Source organism: Saimiri boliviensis, chromosome 6 (assembly GCF_048565385.1).
Source record: "Saimiri boliviensis isolate mSaiBol1 chromosome 6, mSaiBol1.pri, whole genome shotgun sequence".
Lineage (NCBI taxonomy): Eukaryota > Metazoa > Chordata > Mammalia > Primates > Cebidae > Saimiri > Saimiri boliviensis.
This window is the reverse complement of record NC_133454.1, coordinates 120,159,593-120,181,924: the sequence shown is the minus strand read 5'-3', so window position 1 is coordinate 120,181,924 and position 22,332 is coordinate 120,159,593. Positions and strand designations below refer to the sequence as shown.

The window sequence follows — 22,332 nt, the reverse complement described above, 5'->3', positions numbered from 1 at the left end:
ATCTCTGGCAGTGAACAGACCATCAGCTGTGCCTGGGAACCCCCTTCTTCCCACTAGACATCCCCTCCATGAGGACTGGAGTGGGGTCTGGGATTCAGGGTCTCCCACCCCTGCAGTCCCGCCCTGGGGTGACTTCTTGCCTTCCCCCTGCCTCAGCCTCCCCTCTGCTTAAAAGAATGCAAAGCGGAAAGATGGGTACAGGGGGCAATGAGGAGGGTGCCCTGAGTGAGCAGACCACAGGGCTAGATGGCAAGCGGTGAGAGCAATGGGGAGCCGGATGAGATCATCCAGACTGCCTTGCCGGGGGCAGTGTCTGCTTCCCCTGGGAGAGAACCCTCTCCTTGCCTTCATTTTCTCCTCTCTCCCTTTTCTGTCTGCAAATGAGGAAGTTAGGGCCAGGATGGGAGCTGGATCTAGCAGCAGGAAGCAGATGTGGAAGTGAGGCTGGGTGCTGCGACCATGCGAGGCCCATGAACCCGGCCATGGGAGACCCATGAACCTGGCCGTGCGAGGCCCGTGAACCTGGGTCCAGAGGGCCGTGGCTGCTGTTGGGCCCCGGGCCGGGGTGTGGTCCCCGATCTCTCTTCGGCTTCACTCTTTGCCCTTCGGGGCTGGGGTGGATCCCCACCCTGACCTCAGTTAGAGAGAGTGTGTGCAGGTTGCCTGCGGGTCTGGCAGGAGCTTGTCCAGCGGTGTGTGCAGTCGCAGCATTTCATTTCATCTCTGCTGTCCTCCATGGCTAGCGCCTCTGTGCTCTCTCCCCCAGCCCCTGTTCAGTGCCTCTGGGGTGTCTGAGAGAAGATGACAGAGCCAGGAGGCAGAGCAAGGGGGTCTGGGCCGGCCCTGTGGGTATCCCAGGACTGCAAAGGGTTCTAGGCCTGAACTAAATACTCACAACAGCAGACCTTCAGACAGTTCTTCCTGTCTTTGAGGCTTTGTTCTAAGCATTTTACAAAAATTAATTCACTGGAGCCTCACAGCAATGCTAGGAGGAAGGTACTGTAGGCTAGTCACCCCCATTTTATAATTGAGGAGTCTGAGGCTCAGGGAGGTTCAGAGTTTCCCAACAGGACGCAGCTAGCAAGAGGCACAGCTGGGACTGGAATCCGGGGAGTCTGCCCCGATGCCGGCCAGGCTACACACAGCTGGGGAGTCGAGCAAGAACGGATCTGAAATTCAGAGCCTTGCTTGTCAATTCTGGCCAGCAGTCACCAGCTGTGACTTCAGCCTAGGAGCCGCAGCTCCTTTCTTGATGTAAGGATTGTAATGAGACCCCTCCCACTTGGCTGCAGAGAGATTAAAGCAGGCATCCCCAAACTTTTTACACGGGGGGGCCAGTTCACTGTCCCTCAGACCGTTGGGCCGCCACATACTGTGCTCCTCTCACTGACCACCAATGAAAGAGGTGCCCTTTCCTGAAATGCGGCGGGGGGCCGGGTAAATGGCCTCAGGGGGCCGCATGCAGCCCGCGGGCTGTAGTTTGGGGACACCTGGATTAAAGGGTTGGGAAATATTGGTTATAAGGCACTAGGCCCCGTGTCTGGCCCATTATAAACACAGGGCTGAGTGCCAGCATTCCCTATACCAGGCTGAGCCAAGTTCACCCTCCCCCCGCCGCCCCCTGACCCCCGACCCCTGCCTGAGGTGGTATCCACTTTCTTCAGCTCTTTCCTTCTGCCCTCCAGGAGCCTACAGGAAAGTGCGGAAATGGTCTTCTGTCCAGTAAGCATCAGGACTCAGTGAGCTATGGGCTGACTTGGCAAAGAGGGGATGTAGAAGGAGCAGAGAGGGCCCAGAGAGACCCGGGAGGCGAGTCCATTGGCTGGAGGTGGGGGATGGGGACCAAACCATCCCACAGCCCAGCACAGAGGTGCACAGGAACACACACACAGGAACACACATACACACACACACACACACACACACACACACACACACACACACACATACACACACACACTCAAGCTTCTGGGGAACTGCATAGTACCCAGCAACACTTACCTATAGTGACTGGCTGAACACTTGCAGGGACTCCGGGAATGGACAGATTGCGCAAACTCCGGGCGGCTGTGAGAAAGCACCACCCAGTCACCCAGTGCATGCTACCGAGCACATACTGGGTGCCAGGCCTTGGGTTAGAAACTGAACGGGACAGACCAGTGACTCAGAACTAGGCTTGTGCTCCCATCAGGGGCATGTGGCTAAGGAGGAACTCAGGGATTAAGTGCTGGGAAGGCTCTTTGGTTAGAATAAAGGGCTAATAGAATTATCCCTTCTTTCTCTGTAAGCTGCTGCAGACCACAAATCCCCTTTCCATTCAGCTTCAGTTTGTTCTTAAGCAGTCTAGGAAGATGAAGAGCTGACATTATCTTCATTATCATAATCGGCATTCCCGATGGATAGGTATGCTCACAAAGAAAGGAGCTTAAAGGTCCCTCAGCAGATAGAATCGGTTTTCCCAGCTGTCTCAGCATCCACACATGGAGGTTAAGGGACTGTCGGAAGCCTCCTTGCTTGTGAATGGCAGAACCGGAATTTGTAACCAGATGTCTGAACTCCGTAAGAATACAAATATCATGCTTCTTCAGGTCGAACACTCATTTTTTCCAACTTTAACACGTCTGAAATTGGGATCGTGGCCTTGTTCATTATGTTGGGTGGTTTATTTTCACCGTGTTTGTTCTTTGTGGTACATAAGATTAATAATGGTGTGACTTATTGACAACACCATCTTAGATTTGGTGAAATATGGTGGAACCCAGCTCAGAGTGGGTATGAGGCTTAGCTGAAATAAGAGCTACTGAGTGCTCAACAATGCCTAGCACGTGATCAGGGTTCCAGATGCTGTCACCAATATTATTAGTAGGGCCTGCTAATATTATTTTTACTGTGATCACCAGGCCTGGGACGGCAAATTCGTTTCAACTCTTGAGTCAATCCCAGTCCATAGGAACCATTGCTTAGCACCTAATATCTTCATATATGATTCATCATTCTGGGGCTGAGTGGCGCATCTGAAAATGCCTTGATTGATTAGCCCTGTCCGCCTGGGCACAGTAAGGACAATGGTCCTTCCTACACTGTATGTGCTATGGCTGATCTGGTGCCTAGTGTGGTCCTTGGACCGTAAGTTTTTAGGACATGGATTCAGGTAGAATTCTGGCTCAAATCTGGGGAGTGAAGTGGGATGGATTACCTGAGCAGAGGACCCTGGCTGCCAGCGACTGGCTGCAGAGGTTGGAGTTGTTGAACCGCCAGGAGCAGTTGGAGAGAGTGGGCTCCTCCCCGTTACATGAGTAGTACATCCTGCCAGCCAACGAGTGGGGCAGCCCCTTGGGTCTCTCCACCACAGTGCCACAGCCCAGGGTCTGGCAGAGCACCTTGGCCTCTGACGTGTACCACTCACTGTCACACACCGTGTTCCAGACCCCTCGGAAGTGGACCTCCACCTGCCCCTCGCAGGCGTCAGCACCCCCGGTCAGGCGCCAGGACTGGTGCTCTGGAAGGAAGGGGCAGGAGGCAGAGTCAGGTCAGATCCTTTGAGCTGAAATTCCTGCCAGCCCAGACCCAGCAGTGCAGGCACCAGTGCAGCCATTTGGTCTCCAGATCTTGTGTCTTCTCCCTCTTGTGTCTGTGTCCCCCGCACCCGCCCCATCTGCTCTAGCCAGCCCTGCTGGGATCTCTAGACCCTTGCTACTCTAAGTGTTGTCTGTGCAGCAGCAGCAGCAGCATTGCCTGGGATCTCGTTAGAAATGCAGACTCTCAAGCCCTGAGCCAGACCTACTAAATCAGAACTATATTTTAACACACCCACCCCACCCCCATCTCCTGCATATCAAATAGAGGCACTGGCTGGTCCAGAACGTTCTGGCCTCACCTGGACAGACCAACAGCCTCCTCAAAGGCCTCCCTGCCTCGTCTCCCCTTGCTGCTTGAATGCAGGTGGCCAACTCCCACTCGGTAAGAGTCCCACTTTTTTTTTCTCGCTCTATGGCCCAGGCTGGAGTGCAGTGGTGCGATCTCGGCTCACTGCAACCTCCACCTCCCAGGTTCAAGTGATTCTCCTGCCTCAGCCTCCCAAGTAGCTGGGACTACAGGTGCGTCCCACCACGCCCAGCTACTTTTTTGTATTTTTTTTTTTTTAAGTAGAGACAGGGTTTCACTGTGTTAGCCAGGATGATCTGGATCTCCTGACCTTATGATCTACCCACCTTGGCCTCCCAAAGTGAGTCCCTCTTTTAATGTCACCTCTTCCCGGAGGTGGCCCGCCTTAGCTTCCAGTTTAGCTTCGTTAGCTTCCAGGCATTGCCTGCTGCCTCTAGACTCCACCTGACTGCCTTTCTTGGGGGCATTAACCACTTTCCCTCCTGAGTTATGTTTGTCTCAGTCTCATCTCCCTTCCTGAACTCCAGATCAAGGGCAGGGAATATCCTGCCGCACTAACTCCAGGCTTGGCGCCGGTAGGCCTGTGGTGAGTGTCGGTAGTGACCACGGTTCAGCGACTCCGCCCACTGACCTGAGCACACCACACCGGCGTCCTCTTTGTGGCCGCAGTAGCGCTGTCCCGGTAGCCCCGGGCAGTCCCACAGGTAGACTTCGGTCCCGGAGCAGTTCACCTGGTCGCGGTGGATGGGCCCGCGGCCAGGCGTGAAGTGCAAGCCCGGCAGGGCCTGGATCGCCCAGCCGCAGCCCAGTTGCCTGCACACCACGTGGGCGTCCTCCAGGTCCCAAGTGTCATCGCACACCGATCCCCACTCGCCACGCTCCAGCATCTCCACGCGGCCGGCGCAGGGGCTGCCGCCGTCCACCAAGCGCAGCGCCCGGTTCTCTAGGGGTGGGAGGGGGTGGTGGACTCTGGGACACTTGGCGAAGAATGGAGGGTTGGGGTGATGGTTGGGTTGGGGTGATGGTTGGACTGGCAGGAGAGTTTTGAGCGGGTTGTGGACCCAGTGAGAGGGCTGTAACCTGGTGGGCGAGACTGGGAATCCCCCCAGGGCTGCAGATGGGGAACATAGAGATGCAGGCTGGCGGGAGGGACCAGAAACCTGGTGCGCGGGGCCTCGAGGGCAGGTTCGGGGACCTGGAAGCCGCTAAGGGACCTGTGAAGCTGGCAAGTTTATGTATAGGGGGAAAGAGGAGGAGATAGAGGCCCGGAACAGGAGTGGGGAGGGAAGCAGCGGGCCCAGTAAGTGGGGTTAGAGACCAGGTTAGCATTGGGAACCCAGGGATGGGGCTGGGGACCAAGTGTAGGGGTGGAGTCTGGAGGCCAGACCCGAGGAAACGCTCAAGTCTGGAAGTGACTGGAGGCCGTCGTCGGGTGTGGGAACCCGGTGCGTTTGCGCTGGTAGGCGGTGGGGGTGGAGGTCAGGAGGTCGAGGCTTGGGTCCAGGGGCTGGAGCCAGGGGCAGGGGCTGAAGGCCTGGGCAGTGGGGCAGGTGGGGGTCCGGGTAGGGGGTGCGCTCGCACCTTCACAGGTGACCCGGGCCGGCCTCCTGTCGCTGCGGCACGCGTGCTCCACCACCTCGCAGAGCTGCCACTCGGCGCCGCTGCACAGGAGGGCGGGCGCCCCGGCCAGGGTGGCGTTCGCGCCGGCGCTGGTGTTCCCGGCTGCGGGCGGGGGCGGCGGCTCGGGGGTCGGCGGGGCGGGCTGCGAGGCGGCCTCCGCCCCTCCGCAGCCCAGCGCGCGGCACACGGCCTCGGCTGCACGGCCGTCCCACAGCGCCCCGCACGCGGGCTCCCAGGACGCCTCGAGCCGGACCTCCACCGTCCCGCTGCAGCCGCTGCTCCCGTTCGTCAGACGGACCCGGAGCCGCTCCCCTGGAAGTGTCAGACGAGAGAACTGAGAGCGGTGGGGCCCGGGCGCGCGGTTGCCCAGGCTCTGGCACTGACTCTGAGCGGATCTTTGACAACGCCCTGCCTGGCTCTGGGTCTCAGCTTTCCAATCTGCAAAATGGAGCTGGGCTGGCTCATCCTGAGCCCGCCTTGATCTGGATCTGGCCTCTGGACTCCACGCCTGCACTTGGTCCCTAGCCCCACCCCTGGGCCCGACCCTGTGGTTCTCCTTGGAGTCAGGAGCAGGTGGGGCTCAGGAGTGACTCTAGAGGTTAAGATGGGTGACAGACAACCAGGGGTCCAGTCCCCACAAATTCTCCTCACTTGCTCCTGTCTCCAGAGGCACCTTTTTGTGAAAGAAAGGGAGAGTTCTGGGTTCAGGGGTCCTGGTCCTGTGGGTGCATGCTTCCCCCCTCCCCCTCTTCCCCTCCTCCTCCCCTCCCCCTCCCTTCTCCTCCTCTGACGGCACTGTCCTCGCAGCTGTCACAGTGACCAGAGAACCCTGGAGGATTGGCAAGGGGCTGGCTGTGGGGTTCATGATGGGTTGCTTCAGCGGATGGTGGTTCTCACTTCCCCAGACCCCCTTCTTTGGGAACCACCGGCCCCTTTTGGCCCAGGATTGCACCCTCAGTGCTAGCATACAGCTTTTCACAGAGTAGGTCCTTAATAAGTTGCCTGTTGAGTAAATCAAGGACCCATCTGGTGGAACCCTGCCACCCCCACCAAGAGCTCTTTACCTTGTTCTCAACAAATCCCCTTAAAATGCTCCAGCCAAGCTTTGCGCAGTGGCAGTATCGTAGCCAATGAGGTTTACCCGAGGCGTGATTATTGCTAATGGAATGCTTTTTCCAATACCCCGCCATGACGACTTGAAATATAGTCAGCATTGGCAATTTTTGGCAGTCTCTACGGGGGCTGAATTAAAAAACAAAACAAAACAAAACAAAAACATGCTCCAGCTATACCTGACCATATATATGTGACTTATCAGTAAGCCCTCAAAAATGGTAGGTAGTTTTAAGATCTCAAAGTGAATTAATAGTGGAACCTCAGGTGATGAGTCAGGAAGAAGTGTTGTCTGGAGCCACGGAGCCTCCCTGGTATCCTAAATGTCCACTGCCCTTCTTTATTACCCTGGGGGACCACCTACAGAAAGCTGACCATGGACCCCCAGAGAGAATGTTTGCTTACCTGGCTCCCAGAGCTCACTCTCTGCACTACTGGTGTTGAGCCGGTCAGATGGAGCTGGAGACGGATGACCTGAAATTAACCAGCAGCAGCACAGTGGGTGAGTGAGTTCAGGTGTGGAGGCCACAGAGGCACCCTGATGAGGCACTTCCTGGAGCCCGTGGTGGGTATATGAGGCCTTTGGAAAGACATGGTCCTCAGCTTTGGGTGCATTTGCATTTGCCTCCCTTCCCGGTAGGGAAAGTTCTCAAACACTGGTGTTTCAGGATCATTGCACACACATCTTCAGAAATCGGAGTAGTACAGGGAGGACTAGCAGTGGGCATTGGGGCCAGATCCACAAACTGGCTTTGTGACCATGAATGGGTGACTTAATCTTTCTGTGCCAGTTCCAATTTGTTAGCCATGACACGTGAAAATATCATGAGGCTGAAATGAGACAACCTATGAAATACTTGACATATAGCAGAAGCTCAAAAGTGGGAATGATTTAGAAAAAAATACTTTTGTTTGTAGAATTTGTTGAGAATTTCATGCCAGACTTTAGAATAGTTGGTACATCCTAGGCTGGGAACCACTGGACTGCAAAGTGCTTTCGGACACTGAGAAACTAGCATTCACTAAGGGCTGTTCTGTGCCAGGTATTTGCCTATATTATTCTGTTTACTTTCAACAATCCAATGAGGCAGGTATTAAGCATTCTTATTTTGCAGGTTAGGAAAAGGAGGCTCCCATAACAAAAATCAGTCGACCCTGCGAAATAGTTTCCGTTTGTTCCACCGCAGCTACTATCCATTCTGCCCTGGGAGGCTGACCTGTTTGGATTAACCAGTGTCTTCCTGAGTCTTATGGTTTCTGTTGGATTTAGCCAGTGGGGAGCCCTAGCAGAGATAGGAAGCAGCAAGCGAAGATGTGATGCTTATTCCTCTGGCCCCTCCCTGTGAGGTCCCTTGAGCAGGCTGTGTCCCTCCTGTGAAGGACACTGTTTATTCAAGGTAACCTCTCACTGACTGTCTTCTACCAGGACCCACCGATCATTCCCTAGTTGTGTCTCCTTCGGCCAGAAGATGCTCCTAGATTCTACTTACTGCTTTGCCTCTTGTAACTAGTTCTTCTGTAAATGCATCCCCTTGAAATTCGTATTCTAGGTGTGCCATGTGTTTCCTGGTGGGACCCTGATTGATGCCACCTGAGGCCTGAGGCCGAGCCAGGATTTAAACACTCTCCAAACTTAGCTCCCCTCTGGGCTGGGGTGCTGGGCTTGCAAAGCACAGAGGGAGGCTCTGGAGCAGGGTCTCTTGTGCTTGCTTATGAACTCCTCTGCATTTCTTGGTTTCTCTTGCACTGAGGTTGGGCTGGTTGAAGTCTGGGCAGAAGACGTGTGCTCTTTTTTTTTTTTTTTTTGAGACAGAGTCTTGCTCTGTTGCCAGGCTGGAGTGCAGTGATCTCAGCTCATGGCAATCTCCGCCTCCCGGGTTCAAGCGATTCTCCTGCCTCAGCCTCCCAAGTAGCTGGCACTACAGGTGCCACCACCATGCCTGGCCAATTTTTTTGTATTTTGATAGAGGCGGGGTTTCACCATGTTGGTCAGGATGGTCTCAGTCTCCTGACTTTGTGATCTGCCTGCCTCGGCCTCCCAAAGTGCTGGGATTATAGGCGCGAGCAACCGCGCCCGGCCTGTGCTCACTTTTGAGAGAAGGCAGGTAAGAGGCAGTGAGCCTTTTCCATTTACGTCTTCCTTGTTGAAGGATATTAGAGGCTCTGGGTTGTGGAGGAACTGCAAGAGGAAAGGGGCTGTTGACCCAGCTTGGATTTTTGTTGTGAGTGAGAAGGAAGCCTTTATCATGTTAAACCATGAAGATTTGGGGGTGTCCTTGTTGCTACAGCCTTGCCTAGCCTGGCCTGATCGACGCAGAGGCCGAAGACTCAGACATGACCGCTACACATGCCTGGAGCTTCACCAGAGCAGATTCCACAGACTCACCTCCTGTGCCTGAGCACGTGCGTGTGTGCGTGTGTGCGCGCACACCCTGGCAGAGACAGCCCTCTCCAGGAAACCGTGAGGGTCTCTCCACCATCAGACGGAAAGTCATCAGCCCTCTAATTGCTGTCCCCACTAACTCCCTGGCTGTCTGCCCAGCCTGACCCCCTGAAGGGGAAATGACTCCAGATTCAGAGCACAGACTCTGCGGCTTCAGATGCCCACAGGTTAGGATCTCAGAATCCCGGTTCCCACAGCAACCGTCCCAGCGCTCCAGCGTAGTTTTTCAATGTTGCTATGTGGGGTGGGGGAGGGGGGATTGTAGGATGGCTGCAGTGTGTATCATTGTGAAGTGTGTGCATGCATGTGCGAGTGACTGTGTGCATATATGATTATGACCGTGTGTGTGTGATGTGTGTGTGTATTGGAGGGGGGCTTTAGCTCAGTGTATCTCTCTGGGACTGGAAAATCACTTTCTCATGCATAAAGACACAAATGTTTTCTTCTAGATCAGAAAACCCCAGAAGGCAGAGCCCAAGGCTGGGTCAGCCCTGTGTCCCCAACGGTGTCCAGGGAGTGTTTGTTGATTGACTGACTGAATGAAAGAGTGAGCAGCAGCTGCCAGCTCCAACGCAGTTTGTCAAAAGCAGATATGCTCGAGGGCTTTATTTTTGTGTCGAGCATTCACCCATCCCCTATCCCAAGAAGGGAACCTGGCTTCTGTGTTCTCTGACTTCTGTGCTACAGGAACAAAAGCAGAAATTATCTTGAATTGTCTTTCCATCCAGGCCTAATTTCACAAAGGGCCGAATACACGATCAGTGTTTCTCAGATATCATAATCACTTTTTATTTTTTTTTTAGACAGTCTCGCTCTGTCCCCCAGGCTGGAGTGCAGTGGCGTGATCTCAGCTCACTGCAACCTCCACCTCCTGAGTTCAAGCAATTCTTACACCTCCATCTCCCAGGCAGCTAAGACTACAGGCGCTCGCCACAGTACCAGCTAATTTTTGTATATTTTTTGTAAAGACGGGGTTTCGCCATGTTGCCCAGGCTGGTCTTGAATTCCTGAGCTCAAGCAATCTGCCCACCTCAGCCTCTCAAAGTGCTGAGATTACAGGTGTGAGCCACCGCGCCTGGCTGATTACCGATTTTTGAATGGCCAAAAACTCAGAAACAGAGGGAATGCCCATTCACAGGGGAAACTACTGAATCAACTGTGGTCCACTTACAGCGTGGCATCTTATGCAGCCTTTATAAAGAATGAAATAGACCCAGAAGGGTTGGCAGTATTTCCAAGCTGTGTTGAGTAGGAAAAGCAAGATGCAGAGAAGAAAATGTAATATGATACAATTTTTGTAAAACAAAGCCAAAGGACCCCCTCTGTGAACTGGTATGATTACAGAAATGTGAAGATAAATGTGGATGAACACACAGCAGATGGAAAAATTAAAAGGGTGGGCTTCAGAGAAGGGGGTTGAGCAGGGCCGGCTCCATGGGTGGTGGACTGCGTACAGGGCCCTATGCTTAGAAGGACCCGCCTTTGCTCGAATGATCTGCTGTTGCCGTCTTGAAATTCCTCATAATTTGTTGAACCAAAGACCCTGCATCTTCATTTTGCACTGGTTCCTGAAAATTACGCAGCTGGTCATGGGATACAGTCACAGCCATGTAAGATGTTGAGGAGGAAAAGCAAGCAAAGAAGGTAAAAGGCTGTGCTTTAAAAATCACGTGACCAAGCACAGTGGTTCACGTCTGTAATCCCAGCACTCTGGGAGGCCAAGGAGGGCGGATCACCTGAGGTCGGGGGTTCAAGACCAGCCAGACCAACATGGTGAAACCCTGTCTTTACTAAAGATACAAAAAAATTAGCTGGGCATGGTGGGGCATGCCTGTAATCCTAGCTATTCAGGAGGCTGAGACAGGATAATTGCTGGAATCCAGGAGGCGGAGGTTGCAGTGAGCCGAGATCGCGCCACTGCACTCCACTCTGGGCGACAGAGTATGATTCTGTCTCAAAAAAAAAAAAAAGAAAACATGTATGATATGATTCTGCATATGTAAAATTAGGTGTGTATGTTGATATGAAAAAAATTAGAATATATTAAAACCTAAAGGGACAATTTATATGCCTTGCCTAAAATAGAAGGTAATTGTAAAAATAAGCATGCTAAAAATAAAGCCACATCAGAGATGCTAAAAGACACATCATCATCAGACTATCTGATGGAATCAGAAGGAATGACAGAACATTGAAAAATAACAGTTATTTAAACTTGTTTTGCCATGCGATTCGGTATAATTTAATGCTAAGTTCATTTGCCATCTGAAGTTACACTGTGTGCCCCTGAAAATCATGTCTAGTTGTGCCCCAAATTCTGGAAACTGATGGAACAAGACCAAGAAGGGATGGAGGGGAGTGGTTGGTTTCAGAATAGGAGAAGACAGAGGTTGGGAGCACAGACCTCTGTCTGTGCTTTTTCAGGCCAGTCCCAAGCAGAAGCCCCCGAGTGAGACAGGGCCTCAGCTGGGGTAATCCGAACAAGACTCCAGTGGAACGGGCTGTGAAGGACACTGTAAGCACAGGAAGAATGAAGGCACCAAAGAGCCTCCTTGCCTGGAATCTGAGAAAATGGGACAGTGATACTAATACTCCTGTGTGTCACCCATCTGAGAGGTGAGGGACTTGAGGAGAAAGGAGGCATAGACATTGAAGGAGAGCTGAGCTTCCCACTAGCCAGCCCAGTGTCAGAGCAAGCCTGATGGGGAAACTTCCAGGAACAACAAGGAACTTCCCAAATACTGCCCTGGCCATGCCCAGTGACCAGTGTCAGGGAAACACCAGTGACAGCTGAGGGTTCTCTCTGTCCTCCGGCTCTGTCGGATGTGCTGAGGAAAACCTGGTTGCATCCTGAATGCTACTTGAGTGGATGATGGATGAAGAGATGCTGTACAGAGCCGGAGGCAGGGTAGAAAGGGACGATGGAAACGTGGAGGCGGAATCTACAAGCTGCGCGGCTCGGTGCATGTGTCACCTGCTAGAAGTATAGTTTAAAAAAACAGCAGAAAGTGTCTGCAAACACAGATGTCAACAGCCTGAACAACGACAGCAAACCAAGCCCTTTCAATCCAGTAATTCCATATCCGGGAAGCTATCCTAAAGAAAACTATCTCAAGTACCAGACTCCATGGAGATTAAAGTCATGCTTTCGAACCAGATGGTTCTAGATTCCTTTTTCCACCCATTTGAGCCCCAGAATGCTGTGATGTGCTGTTTCTTTTTCTTTTTCTTTTTGAAATAGAGTCTCACTCTCACTCTTTTGTCCAGGCTGGAATGCAGTGGTGCAATCTCCACTCACTTCTGGGTTCAAGTGATTCTCATGCCTCAGCTCCCAAGTAGCTAGGGTTACAGGCACCCATCACCACGCCTGGCTAATTTTTTCTTTGTATTTTTAGTAGAGATGGAGTTTCACCACATTAGCCAGGCTGATCTCGAACTCCTGGCTTTAGGTGATCCGCCCACCGCAGCCTCCCAAAGTGTTGGGATTACAAGTGTGAGCCACCGCGTCCAACCCTGTGCTGTTTCTGATAGTATAATAAAAACAAACAAATAAAAACCCACACACACACAGAATTCAAACTGGAGACAACGGGTTGTCTACAGGTAATTGGAGGGTTGGTTAGAAAAATATAGCACATCAGAAATATTTGCCAAAATAAATTTATAGGGAGTATTTAATGATGTGGGGGTAAGTTTATGCCACAGTGTTAAGTGGCAGAAGCAGAATACCGACTTATGCTAGGAAAATGGTTGTGCTCTCCCGTCCAGCCCCCATCCTCACCCCTAGCCAGGTTTTACCAGGACCCAGAGGGAGCCCGAGTTCAATGCCCCATTCTGTCCTCTCACTGCATCCTGAGATTTATTTTCTTGTGGGCCCAGCCACATTTAATTACATAGCAGTTCTGGTCATGAACTGTTTGAAAATCATTGGCCCACTAGATTCTAAGCACCACATGGGCAGGAACTGAATCTATTTTCACCCCCATATATCTGGTATCTTGTGCAGTGCCTTGCCCAGAAGAGATGCTAAAAGAATATCAATCAATAAAGTTTAATCTCTACTACAGAAAAAAAGATTGTAGGAAAAAATATACACGCCCACATAGTATTAATAGGTTTTTATCTCTTCCTCCCTCCCTCCCTTCCTTTCTTTTTTTTTTAATTTCTCTCTCTTTCTTTCTTTCCTTTATTTCTGTCTCGCTCTATCTCCCAGCCTGAAGTGCAGTGGCACAATCTTGGCTCACTGCAACCTCTGCCTCCCAGTTTCAAGCAATTCTCCTGCCTCAGCCTCCCGAGTAGCTGGGACTATAGGCATATACCACCATGCCTGCCAAATTTATATATATATAATATAAATTTATTATATATATATTTAATAGAGATGGGGTTTCACCATGTTGGCCAGGCTGCTCTCAAACTCCTGACCTCAAGTGATCTACCCGCCTAAGCCTCCCAAAGTGCTGGGATTATAGGCATGAGCCACCACACTCAGCCTATTTTCCTGTTTTCTTCTGCTTTGTGTTGTTCTAATTTTTTCAAATGTTCTATATAAAACAAAAAGTAAAGGTCCCCAAATGAATACACAGGGTTTTTTCCCTGGGGGAACATGTGGGCTAGCTTGAAGTACTAACACAGTGAGCTTTCATACTGACTACCCATCCCCCTGCTCCACAGAGCCTGCAGAGAGCCCCTGGGCAGACAGCGTGGCCACGTCCGCTAAAGCAATACTCATTCCCAGGGAAGAAATAAAGAGCTCATGTGTCTGGCAGGTCGGGGTGTTTCTTCTGGAAAAATGTCAGCATTGTTGGGGGGCACAGTGGAGGGGGAGGGGTCACTGGGCTGGGCATCAGGAGATGAGGGTTGATTTCTGTCATTAACTTGCTACATGACCTTGGAGAGTTCTTTCCTTTCCTGGCCCTGTTTTCTCACTTGGATAATGACAGATTGATGTGATTTTGATCTCGGCCAGTCCTTACATTCTTTGATTATAATTAGATAAATGTGTAATGAAAGACAACATCTATTGAGCACATTCTGTATGCCCCATAGAGGATAGCTATTATCTGTGTGCTTTACATGTAGTATCAAATCCTTACAACTAGCCGTGAGGTACATATTATTAATATCATCATCCCAGTGTCATCATTGAGAAAGCTGGGACACAGAGAGCGTATGTGAATCACCCAAGGTCACTCAGCTGGTCAGTAATCAAAGCAAGATTTGAACCTGGACGGTCTGGCTCTAGACATCACCCTTTTAAGTACCACAGCGCGCTGTTTTTACGCTGTCAATATAGACGGGAAATCTGTTCTACCTACCTCGTTTATCATCACAGAAGTGGGTCGACGGTGCACAAAGCACTCACATGTAGAAACGCAGGGGCAGAGAGTACATCTGAAGGGCTTAGAGATCACTCAGTGCAACTCAGACAGAGAATCACATGCTGCTGTGCCTTCCAGTGCAATAGCTGCCAGTCATGTGTAGGTGCCGAGCACTTGAAATAGGGTTCGTACCAATGAGAAACTCAAAATTTCATCTCATTTAATTCAATTCATTTCTATTTGATTTACAAAATGTTTTCCATTTAATTTTAAAGGCACACTTAATTCAATCATTGGAAAACATTTTTAGATAATGGAGCAAGTTAGATTCTCCTTTTACAATTGTAACTAGTATGAAATCGAAATACAGATTGAATATTTCTGATGGAACTTGAGTGTTCAAATTGAGGCCTGCTTTAAGTGTGGATCACAAGTTGTGTTTCGACGACTTAGTAAGAAGAAAGAATGTAAAGCATCTCATTAATATATATATTTTTTGAGAAGGAGTCTTGCTCTGTCGCCCAGGCTGTAGCACAGTGGCACGATCTCGGTTCACCGCATCCTCCGCTGCCTGGGTTCAAGTGATTCCCTTGCCTCAGCCTCCCGAGTAGCTGGGACTATAGGCACATGTCACCACGCCCGGCTGTTTTGTATTTCAATAGAGACGGAGTTTCACCATGTTGGCCAGATGCTCTTGCTCTCCTGATCTCATGATCCACCTGCCTTGGCCTCCCAAAGTGCTGGGATTATAAGCGTGAGCCACCGTGCCTGGTAATATTTTTTTAAATTGACGTCATATAGAAATGATATTTTGGATGTATTTGGTTAAATATATATATTATTTAAGTAAATCCATCTATTTCTCTTTACTTTTTTGAAAAAATGCAGCTGCTAAAAAAATTATTTATCTTATATTTTATTGATTTATTTTTAGTCATAGTCTCACTGTACCGCCCGGGCTGGAGGGCAGTGGTGCCATCTTGGGCTCACTGCAACCTCTGCCTCTTGGGTTCAAGTGATTCTCCTCACCCAGCCCCCTGAGCAGCTGGGATTACAAGCATGCATCACCATGCCTGGTTAGTTTTTAAAATATTTTTAGTAGAGATGGGGTTTTGCCATGTTGGCCAGGGTAATCTTAAACTCCTGACCTCAGGTGATCCACCCGCCTTGGCCTCTCAAAGTGCTGGGATTACAGGCATGAGCCACCTTGCCCAGCCAAAAATTTAAAATGAAAATGTAGCTCACATATTGACATCAGACAGCGCTGATGGGGGAAGAACATGGGCCTTGCATTCGAAGGCTTGGGCTGGCGTCCAGCTCTGTTCCTTATTAGCGAAGTGACCTTGGGCCAGTCACTTTGCCAGTCTGAGCCTTAGACTCTCATCATAAACTCGAGTTAAAAATGCTTCTCTCAGAAGGCTTTTTGTCTGCAAGTATTTTGTCAGCTGTTGGGATTATGCATATGTGGTTATTACCACTTCCCAGGCCAATGATTTGGCTGAATTATTGCAAAATCTGAGGCCCAAGGGAAGTGTATCACCAAGGCCCATGGGTGGGGAGTTCAGAATCCCAGTGCAGTGATCCCCGGTTAGCCCCGTTACTGCTCTGGGGCACTGCCAGGACAGGGCAGGGGGTGCCCCCCGCAAGACTGGCACCAGGCCCCTGTGACTAGTGACCCCGAACCTTGGGAGAGGCACGTGTCATGCTGACCTGCAGACCACCATGCACCTTGTGTTTGAAGACTGGCCTTCTGTGTCCTGAGCAGTGACTGCAAATGGTACGTGAACCCTGGCTGGATTATTTTACACGTACACCTATCTCCCGAGGCCCTGGCTCAGGTTCCAGGTATTCAAGTGGAGCAGGACCAGTTCAGAGAGCTATCCAGAAACACTCACCTGCCCCTGGCCCAGTGGCCGGGTAGCTGGACTGGTGTTCCTGGTGTGCAGGGGGACATTTGAGAAGCAGCCAGGTGGACTCCTAGTTTTCTACTCCCAACTCACACTGACAGGAGCAGTTACCCATCTCGGGTAACTGGGGTCCAGCGTGCAGAGAGATGAGGGAAGAATGTTGTGATGCTTTCCACTGCTCTGAGAGGGAAAGGGGGAGGCCCCAAGGCATGGCGAGCACCCATCACAAATCTGGCACAGCTCAGCAGTAATGGCTGACATTTATTCAGTATGATTTAATTCTCACAGCAAGACCATGAGATGGGGAAACGGAGGCACAGAGAGGTTTAGTAATTTGCCTAAGATTACACAGCTAGCAAATGGCCGAGCTGGGATTTGAACCCAGGTGGTCTGCTTGCAGAGACCACATTCTTAACCTCGCCACTGCCCAGGGTTGGAATCCAACATCCTGATTTCTGCTTTGGTGACCATGCCAAAGGCAAGAGGCAGGAAGTTCTGACAACCGCGGAGTCTTTCCAAACTCCTTTCTCCTCTGCAAAGGTCAAACAGCCCTGAGTTTAGAAATGATAACCCACATTTCCCCTGCAACGGTGACACAACACAGAAGGCAAGACCCAGGGACTCATTTCCCCAAAGACCCCAGACTCCAAAGATAAGCAGCAATGAGGAGCTCTCCAGGGCATGGGGTCCTGGTGGCATCTGTCATCCCACAGCCCTCACAGCAGGGACAAGATGAGACTTGGTAGTCTCGCCTCGCACTGTCCCCACCCCTTCCTCACTTGCTCTCGAATATGGGGCTTGCTCTAGCACCTCTAGGGCCTGAGAACACACCGGCCAATTGGAAGAGGAGGGCTGATGAATTCAGGGGAGGAAACCCTGAGGAGGAAGGTGCCTGAACTGTCGGACTATTTTCTTTTTAGAAATGCCCTCGATATTGTTAATGGTGAGCAATCAATAAAACAACTAGAAAGAAGGATGCCTGTAATTCCATTAAAATTAGAAAGAGGCCAGCCAGGCAAGGTGGCTCACACTTGTAATCCCAGCACTTTGGGAGGCTGAGGTGGGTGGACTACTTGATGTCAGGAGTTCGAGAGCAGCCTGGCCAACATGGTGAAATCCAGTCTCTACTAAAAATACAAAACTCAGCTGAGCATGGTGGCCTGTAATCCCAGCCACTTGGGAGGCTGAGACAGGAGAATCGCTTGAATCTGGGAGGGGAAGGTTGCAGTGAGCTGAGGTTGCACCACTGTCACTCCAGCCTGGGTGACAGAGCAAGACTCCATCTAAAAAAAAAAAAAAAAAAAAAAAAAAAGACAGGTGCGCTAGCTCATACAAGTAACATAATTCAATTGGGAGGGCGTAATCATGTTTGACCTTTGAGAAGACTCGGAGAGGAGGTTGTGACACCCAGCTGGGCTGAGTTTCCCTTGTCGAGAAACCGAAGCTATCGTGGGCTCAGTCACACAGTGCTGTCCTAGCCTGCTCAGGTGACTGCAGTGACTCTACCAGCTTATACCCACCTGGCTCTCCAAGGCCAGGAAGGCTAGGGTGACTTCTCTCTCCTGGTGCCCAAAGGAAAGTCGGCAGTTTGGAGCTTTGCTTTTATTTCACACGTACAGTTAGCTCCCGAATACCTGTCCCAGTTCCTAGCACGTGGAACCAGTTCAGCAAATGTTAATGAAACGGAGCATAGACCGGTAATAAATTCATTTCTCAGCTTTCAGGAGAATGTGGCTCATGCCTCTCACTTCCTTGGGAGAGAGAGAACGAGGGCATTCTTTGGTATTATGTTACAGGATTTTGGTTTGTTTTCACACTCCCCGGTTATACCTAAGCAGGTCTTGGGGACACAAAGAAAACCATTTGCCCAATTGACAGAGAGAGGTGGCAGTAAAGGCTCAGAGGACTGCAGTCACTCAGGTCAAAGAAAGTCAGCCTTTTTACCTTTCTTTTGTCCCCCCATGTCACAAAAGAGAGGATGTTTGCTTGCATGGGTCCTTCCGCGCATGCCCAGATTTCACCTCCCCTCCTCTCTATCACCAAATCCAAGGGGAGGTAAAGGACAACATTTCATACTGTCTTCTGTAAGGAAGCTTAAAGATAAGGTCAGCACAACTTAATAGGCTTCCGGGTATGTTCAGTTGCTGAGACTCCCCCTCTTTCTCTCCCAAGAAAGCGAGAGCTTGTGAACCACGTTCTCCTGAGAGCTGAGAAATGAGTCTCTTGCCGGCCTGCGATCAATTCCATGAACATTTGCTGACCTGGCTGCGCACTCTGGAGCAGCAGTAGGTGTGATATGAGGGCAGGGCAGGGAGGGTGAGCGGGGTGATGGAGGGAGCAGGCGATCCCAGGCACCAATTCATCCACGTAACAGCCTCCATTCTTGGGAAACTCATCCTTCATGATTTAGACAGGGACTCTGAGGACAGATAGAACAGTGATCTAAACCCATCTCTGTGGATCACTGGCTATGTGACCAAGGGAAAGTCACTGAGCCCAGCTAGGTTTCGTCTTTAACCCGGCACTGGGCATGATAAATGAGCCAGATCCCAAGAGTGCACGGATGGGTGAGCTACATAAAACGCTCAGGACGGGGTCTGTGGCGGCTGCTGTTAGTATCCCCCAACCTGAGGCTTTCATCCCCTTTCTCTTGTTTAGTCCTTGGTGGCTCTGGGACGGCAGCTGGCTATTGATTCTACATTGCATCCCAGGCTGAAAGGTGACTCTGACAGCTTCTTAGCCTTCTATTCTGCAAGGGGGAGATTCTGGTTCTCTGAAGGCTGCGCTCTCTCCTCACTCCTCGCCTTTCTGGTGAACCTTATCAGAGCTGCTGCAGACCCACAACTTGGCTGCTTCCTTCCCTGGCTCTGCAAACATCCAGTGTTTCTACAGAGGAGATGTGGGCTGTGGTTGCTGTGGTAACAGGAGCTCCTCTAACAGAAAAGGCTCCTGGGGTCCTGGCTCCGAGGCTTGTTGAGGCTCCCGTGCCAGACAGTGCCTTCCTTCCAGCTACCAGATGGTAAGATGAGAAGGTCTTGTGGAGGGTTGCGAGCAGCTCAGTGAAATCCCACGGGATAACAGTAGGGATTTGGCTCCAGGAGAGCACAGCAGGCCAGAAACGCTGGCATTTCACCAGCCCCATCTTCTTGCTCCCCTGCCAGACTGTAGACCACTGAGAGGAGGAGAGAATGTTCAGACTCTCTTTTGTTTATTTATTTATTTTAATTTTATTTATTTGCTTTTGAGATGGAGTCTCACTCTGTTGTCCAGGCTGGAGTGCAGTGGCACGATCTCGGCTCACTGCAACCTCTGCCTCCCAGATTCAAGTGATTCTCCTGCGTCAGCCTCCCTAGTAGCTGGGATTACAGGCGCCCACGTCACCATGCCCAGCTAATTCTTGTATTTTTAGTGGACACGGGATTTTGCCATGTCGGCCAGGCTGGTCTTGAACTCCTGACCTCAGGTGATCTGCCTAACTTGGCATCCCAAAGTGCTGAGATTACAGCTGTGAGCCACAGCGCCCCACCTTCAGGTCCCTCTTTTAGAATTCCTGTTCAGTAGGTCTTGTTTGGGAAAAAAACATCTACCACATCATAGGCGTCAGAAAGAGCAATGGATTGAAATTAAACATGCCTGTGTTAGAAACCTGCTTCCTCCTTACTATAGTGTGACCTTGATGAATCTCTTCATATGCCCAATTTGCCTCCCTTACCTCAGTTATCAAAAAGGCCTCACGAGCTGGGCACAGTTGTTCACGCCTGTAATCCCAGCACTTTCAGTGGCTGAGACAGGAGGATCGCTTGAGGCCAGGAGTTTGAGACCAGCCTAGGCAACATAGTGAGATCCTGTCTCTACAAAATAAATTTGAAAATTAAAAAATGAAGCTGGGTGCAGTGGCTCATGCTTGTAATCCCAGCATTTTGGGAGGCCAACATGGGCGGATTGCTTGAGCACAGGAGTTTGAGACCAGCTTGGGCAACATGGCAAAATCCCATCTCTACCAAAACTGCAAAAAATCAGTTGGGCATGGTGGTGCACACCTGTAGTCCCAGCTACTCGAGAGGCTGAGGTTGGAGGATCATTTGGGCCAAAGAGGTTGAGGCTGCCGTGAGCCAAGATCATGCCACTGCACTCCAGCCTGGGCAACAGAGCGAGACCCTGTCTCTCTCTCTTTCTCTCTCTCTCTCTCTCTCTCTCTTTCTCTCTCTCTCTCGTGCACGCACGCACTCTATGTGTGTGTGTGTGTGTGTGTGTGTGTGTGTGTGAATAAATAAATAGCAATAAATAAAGAAATAAATAAATTAGCCAGGTGTGGTGGTACATGCGTATAGTCCTTGCTACTGGGGAGGGTGAGCCAAGAGGGTCACTTGAGCCCAGGAGTTTGAGGTTGCAGTGAGCTATGATCGTCACTCGGCTCCAGTCTGGGCAGCAGGGTGAGATTCTATCTCCAAAACCAAACCAAAACGAAACAAAAACCTCACAGGGCTAAGGTAAGATCACACACAAAAAAACCCCCAATACCTGACCCACAGCAAATACCAAAGACTTTGTGGAATCAATGATGACACAGGCAAAGATGTGAAAGATGAATATGTGTGCATCTATGTATCGTAGATGGAGAAAACAGATTACAAATGACACTTTCAGGATGATCATAGCCTTATAAATATAGTGCATAAAAAATGGCCAATGATACCGCACGGATTTCAGGAGGCTCACACCTTGATCTGAAAACTATATCCTTATGTACAGATTATAGAAAAAAATGTTCACATACAGACATGTGCAGGGATATTGACTGCAGAACTGTTTGTAACAGAAGAAAATTAGAAGCAATCTAACAGTTCATCATCTGGAAATAAACAGACTGTATTGTCTCATCGACTGGATTAGTCAGTTGAAGGAACAAACTAGAATATCTATCCACTGGTCAGATTTTGAAAACAATGAGAAAAGTATAGTAAGTTGTAGAACAATATGTCCAGTAGGGTACAATTTATATAAAATATGGTACATGTCTCAACACCATCCATTGTGTATGGTGACGTTTTTTGTGTAATAAAAGCATAAAAATGTGGAAGAAAAGGGTACACACCCCACACTTGGGAATGTATGTTCTTTCTTTCAGCCAGTTTTCTTTCTTACTAATATAGGTCTGAGCAATTACGGCAAAAGTATAAACATTTTCTAAGTCTGGGTGATGAGGATGCATTGGGTTCATTAAAACGTTCTGAGGCCAGGAGCAGGGGCTCACGCCTGTAATCTCAACACTTTGGGAGGTCGAGGCGGGCTGATCACTTGAGGTCAGGAGTTCAAGACCAGCCTGGCCAACATGGTGAAATCCCATCTCTACTGAAAATACAAGAATTAGCCGGGTGTGGTGGCGGGCACCTATAATCCCAGCTACTCAAGAGGCTGAGGCTACTTGACAGGAGGTGGAGGTTGCAGTGAGCCGAGATCACACCACTAGCCGGGCGCGGTGGCCCACGTCTGTAATCCCAGCACTTTGGCAGGCTGAGGCAGGAAAATCACTTGAACCTGGGAGGCGGAGGTTGCTGTGAGCCGACATTGTGCCATTGCACTCCAGCCTGGACAAAAACAGTGAAACTCTGATTAAAAAAAAAAAAAAAAAAAAAAAAAGATTGCACCACTGTACTCCAGCCTGGGTGACAGAACAAGACTCCATCTCAAAAACAAACAAACAAACAAATCCCAATCTCAGTGCATTTCTGTGTGTTTGCGATAGTTCTCTCTAATAAAATGTCCAGAAGATTCTATAAGAGGCTAGTAACAACAGTTACTTTTGAAGGTAGCTATGGGTAAATTTTTTAAATTTTCTTATTTTTGTATTTTCTAAATTCTGTGCTATTTTTGCTAAATACAATTTAGTAAAATAAAACAAAATAAAAACAAAAAAATATTTTTTTAAATTATGTATGAAAAACCTCTGTAAATTGTCCGGGTCAGATCAATGCACCCTGCCAATGATCCTTGTGCTCTTCTCTGGGTGAGAAAGCCATGGGTTTTTATAGTTTTACATCCT

General features: G+C 50.1%; 1 protein-coding gene and 1 non-coding gene across 3 annotated transcripts in view; one reads left to right on the top strand and one right to left on the bottom strand.

Annotated features, from left to right (window-relative positions):
- Nucleotides 1–22,332, bottom strand: part of CD6 (CD6 molecule) — a 52,776-nt gene that overhangs the window by 8,013 nt on the left and 22,431 nt on the right. For both annotated transcript variants that reach the window (XM_039471413.2, XM_039471414.2), the window contains exons 2-6: nucleotides 7,024–7,092; nucleotides 5,467–5,817; nucleotides 4,517–4,828; nucleotides 3,197–3,499; nucleotides 2,002–2,067 (exon numbers count right to left, since the gene is read on the bottom strand). In XM_039471413.2, coding sequence (XP_039327347.1) covers nucleotides 2,002–2,067; nucleotides 3,197–3,499; nucleotides 4,517–4,828; nucleotides 5,467–5,817; nucleotides 7,024–7,092 — 1,101 coding nt within the window. The remainder of the gene's footprint in view (nucleotides 1–2,001; nucleotides 2,068–3,196; nucleotides 3,500–4,516; nucleotides 4,829–5,466; nucleotides 5,818–7,023; nucleotides 7,093–22,332) is intronic.
- Nucleotides 6,607–6,747, top strand: LOC120364709 (U4 spliceosomal RNA). The gene has a single exon (XR_005579865.1). It is a non-coding gene; the product is annotated as a U4 spliceosomal RNA (small nuclear RNA).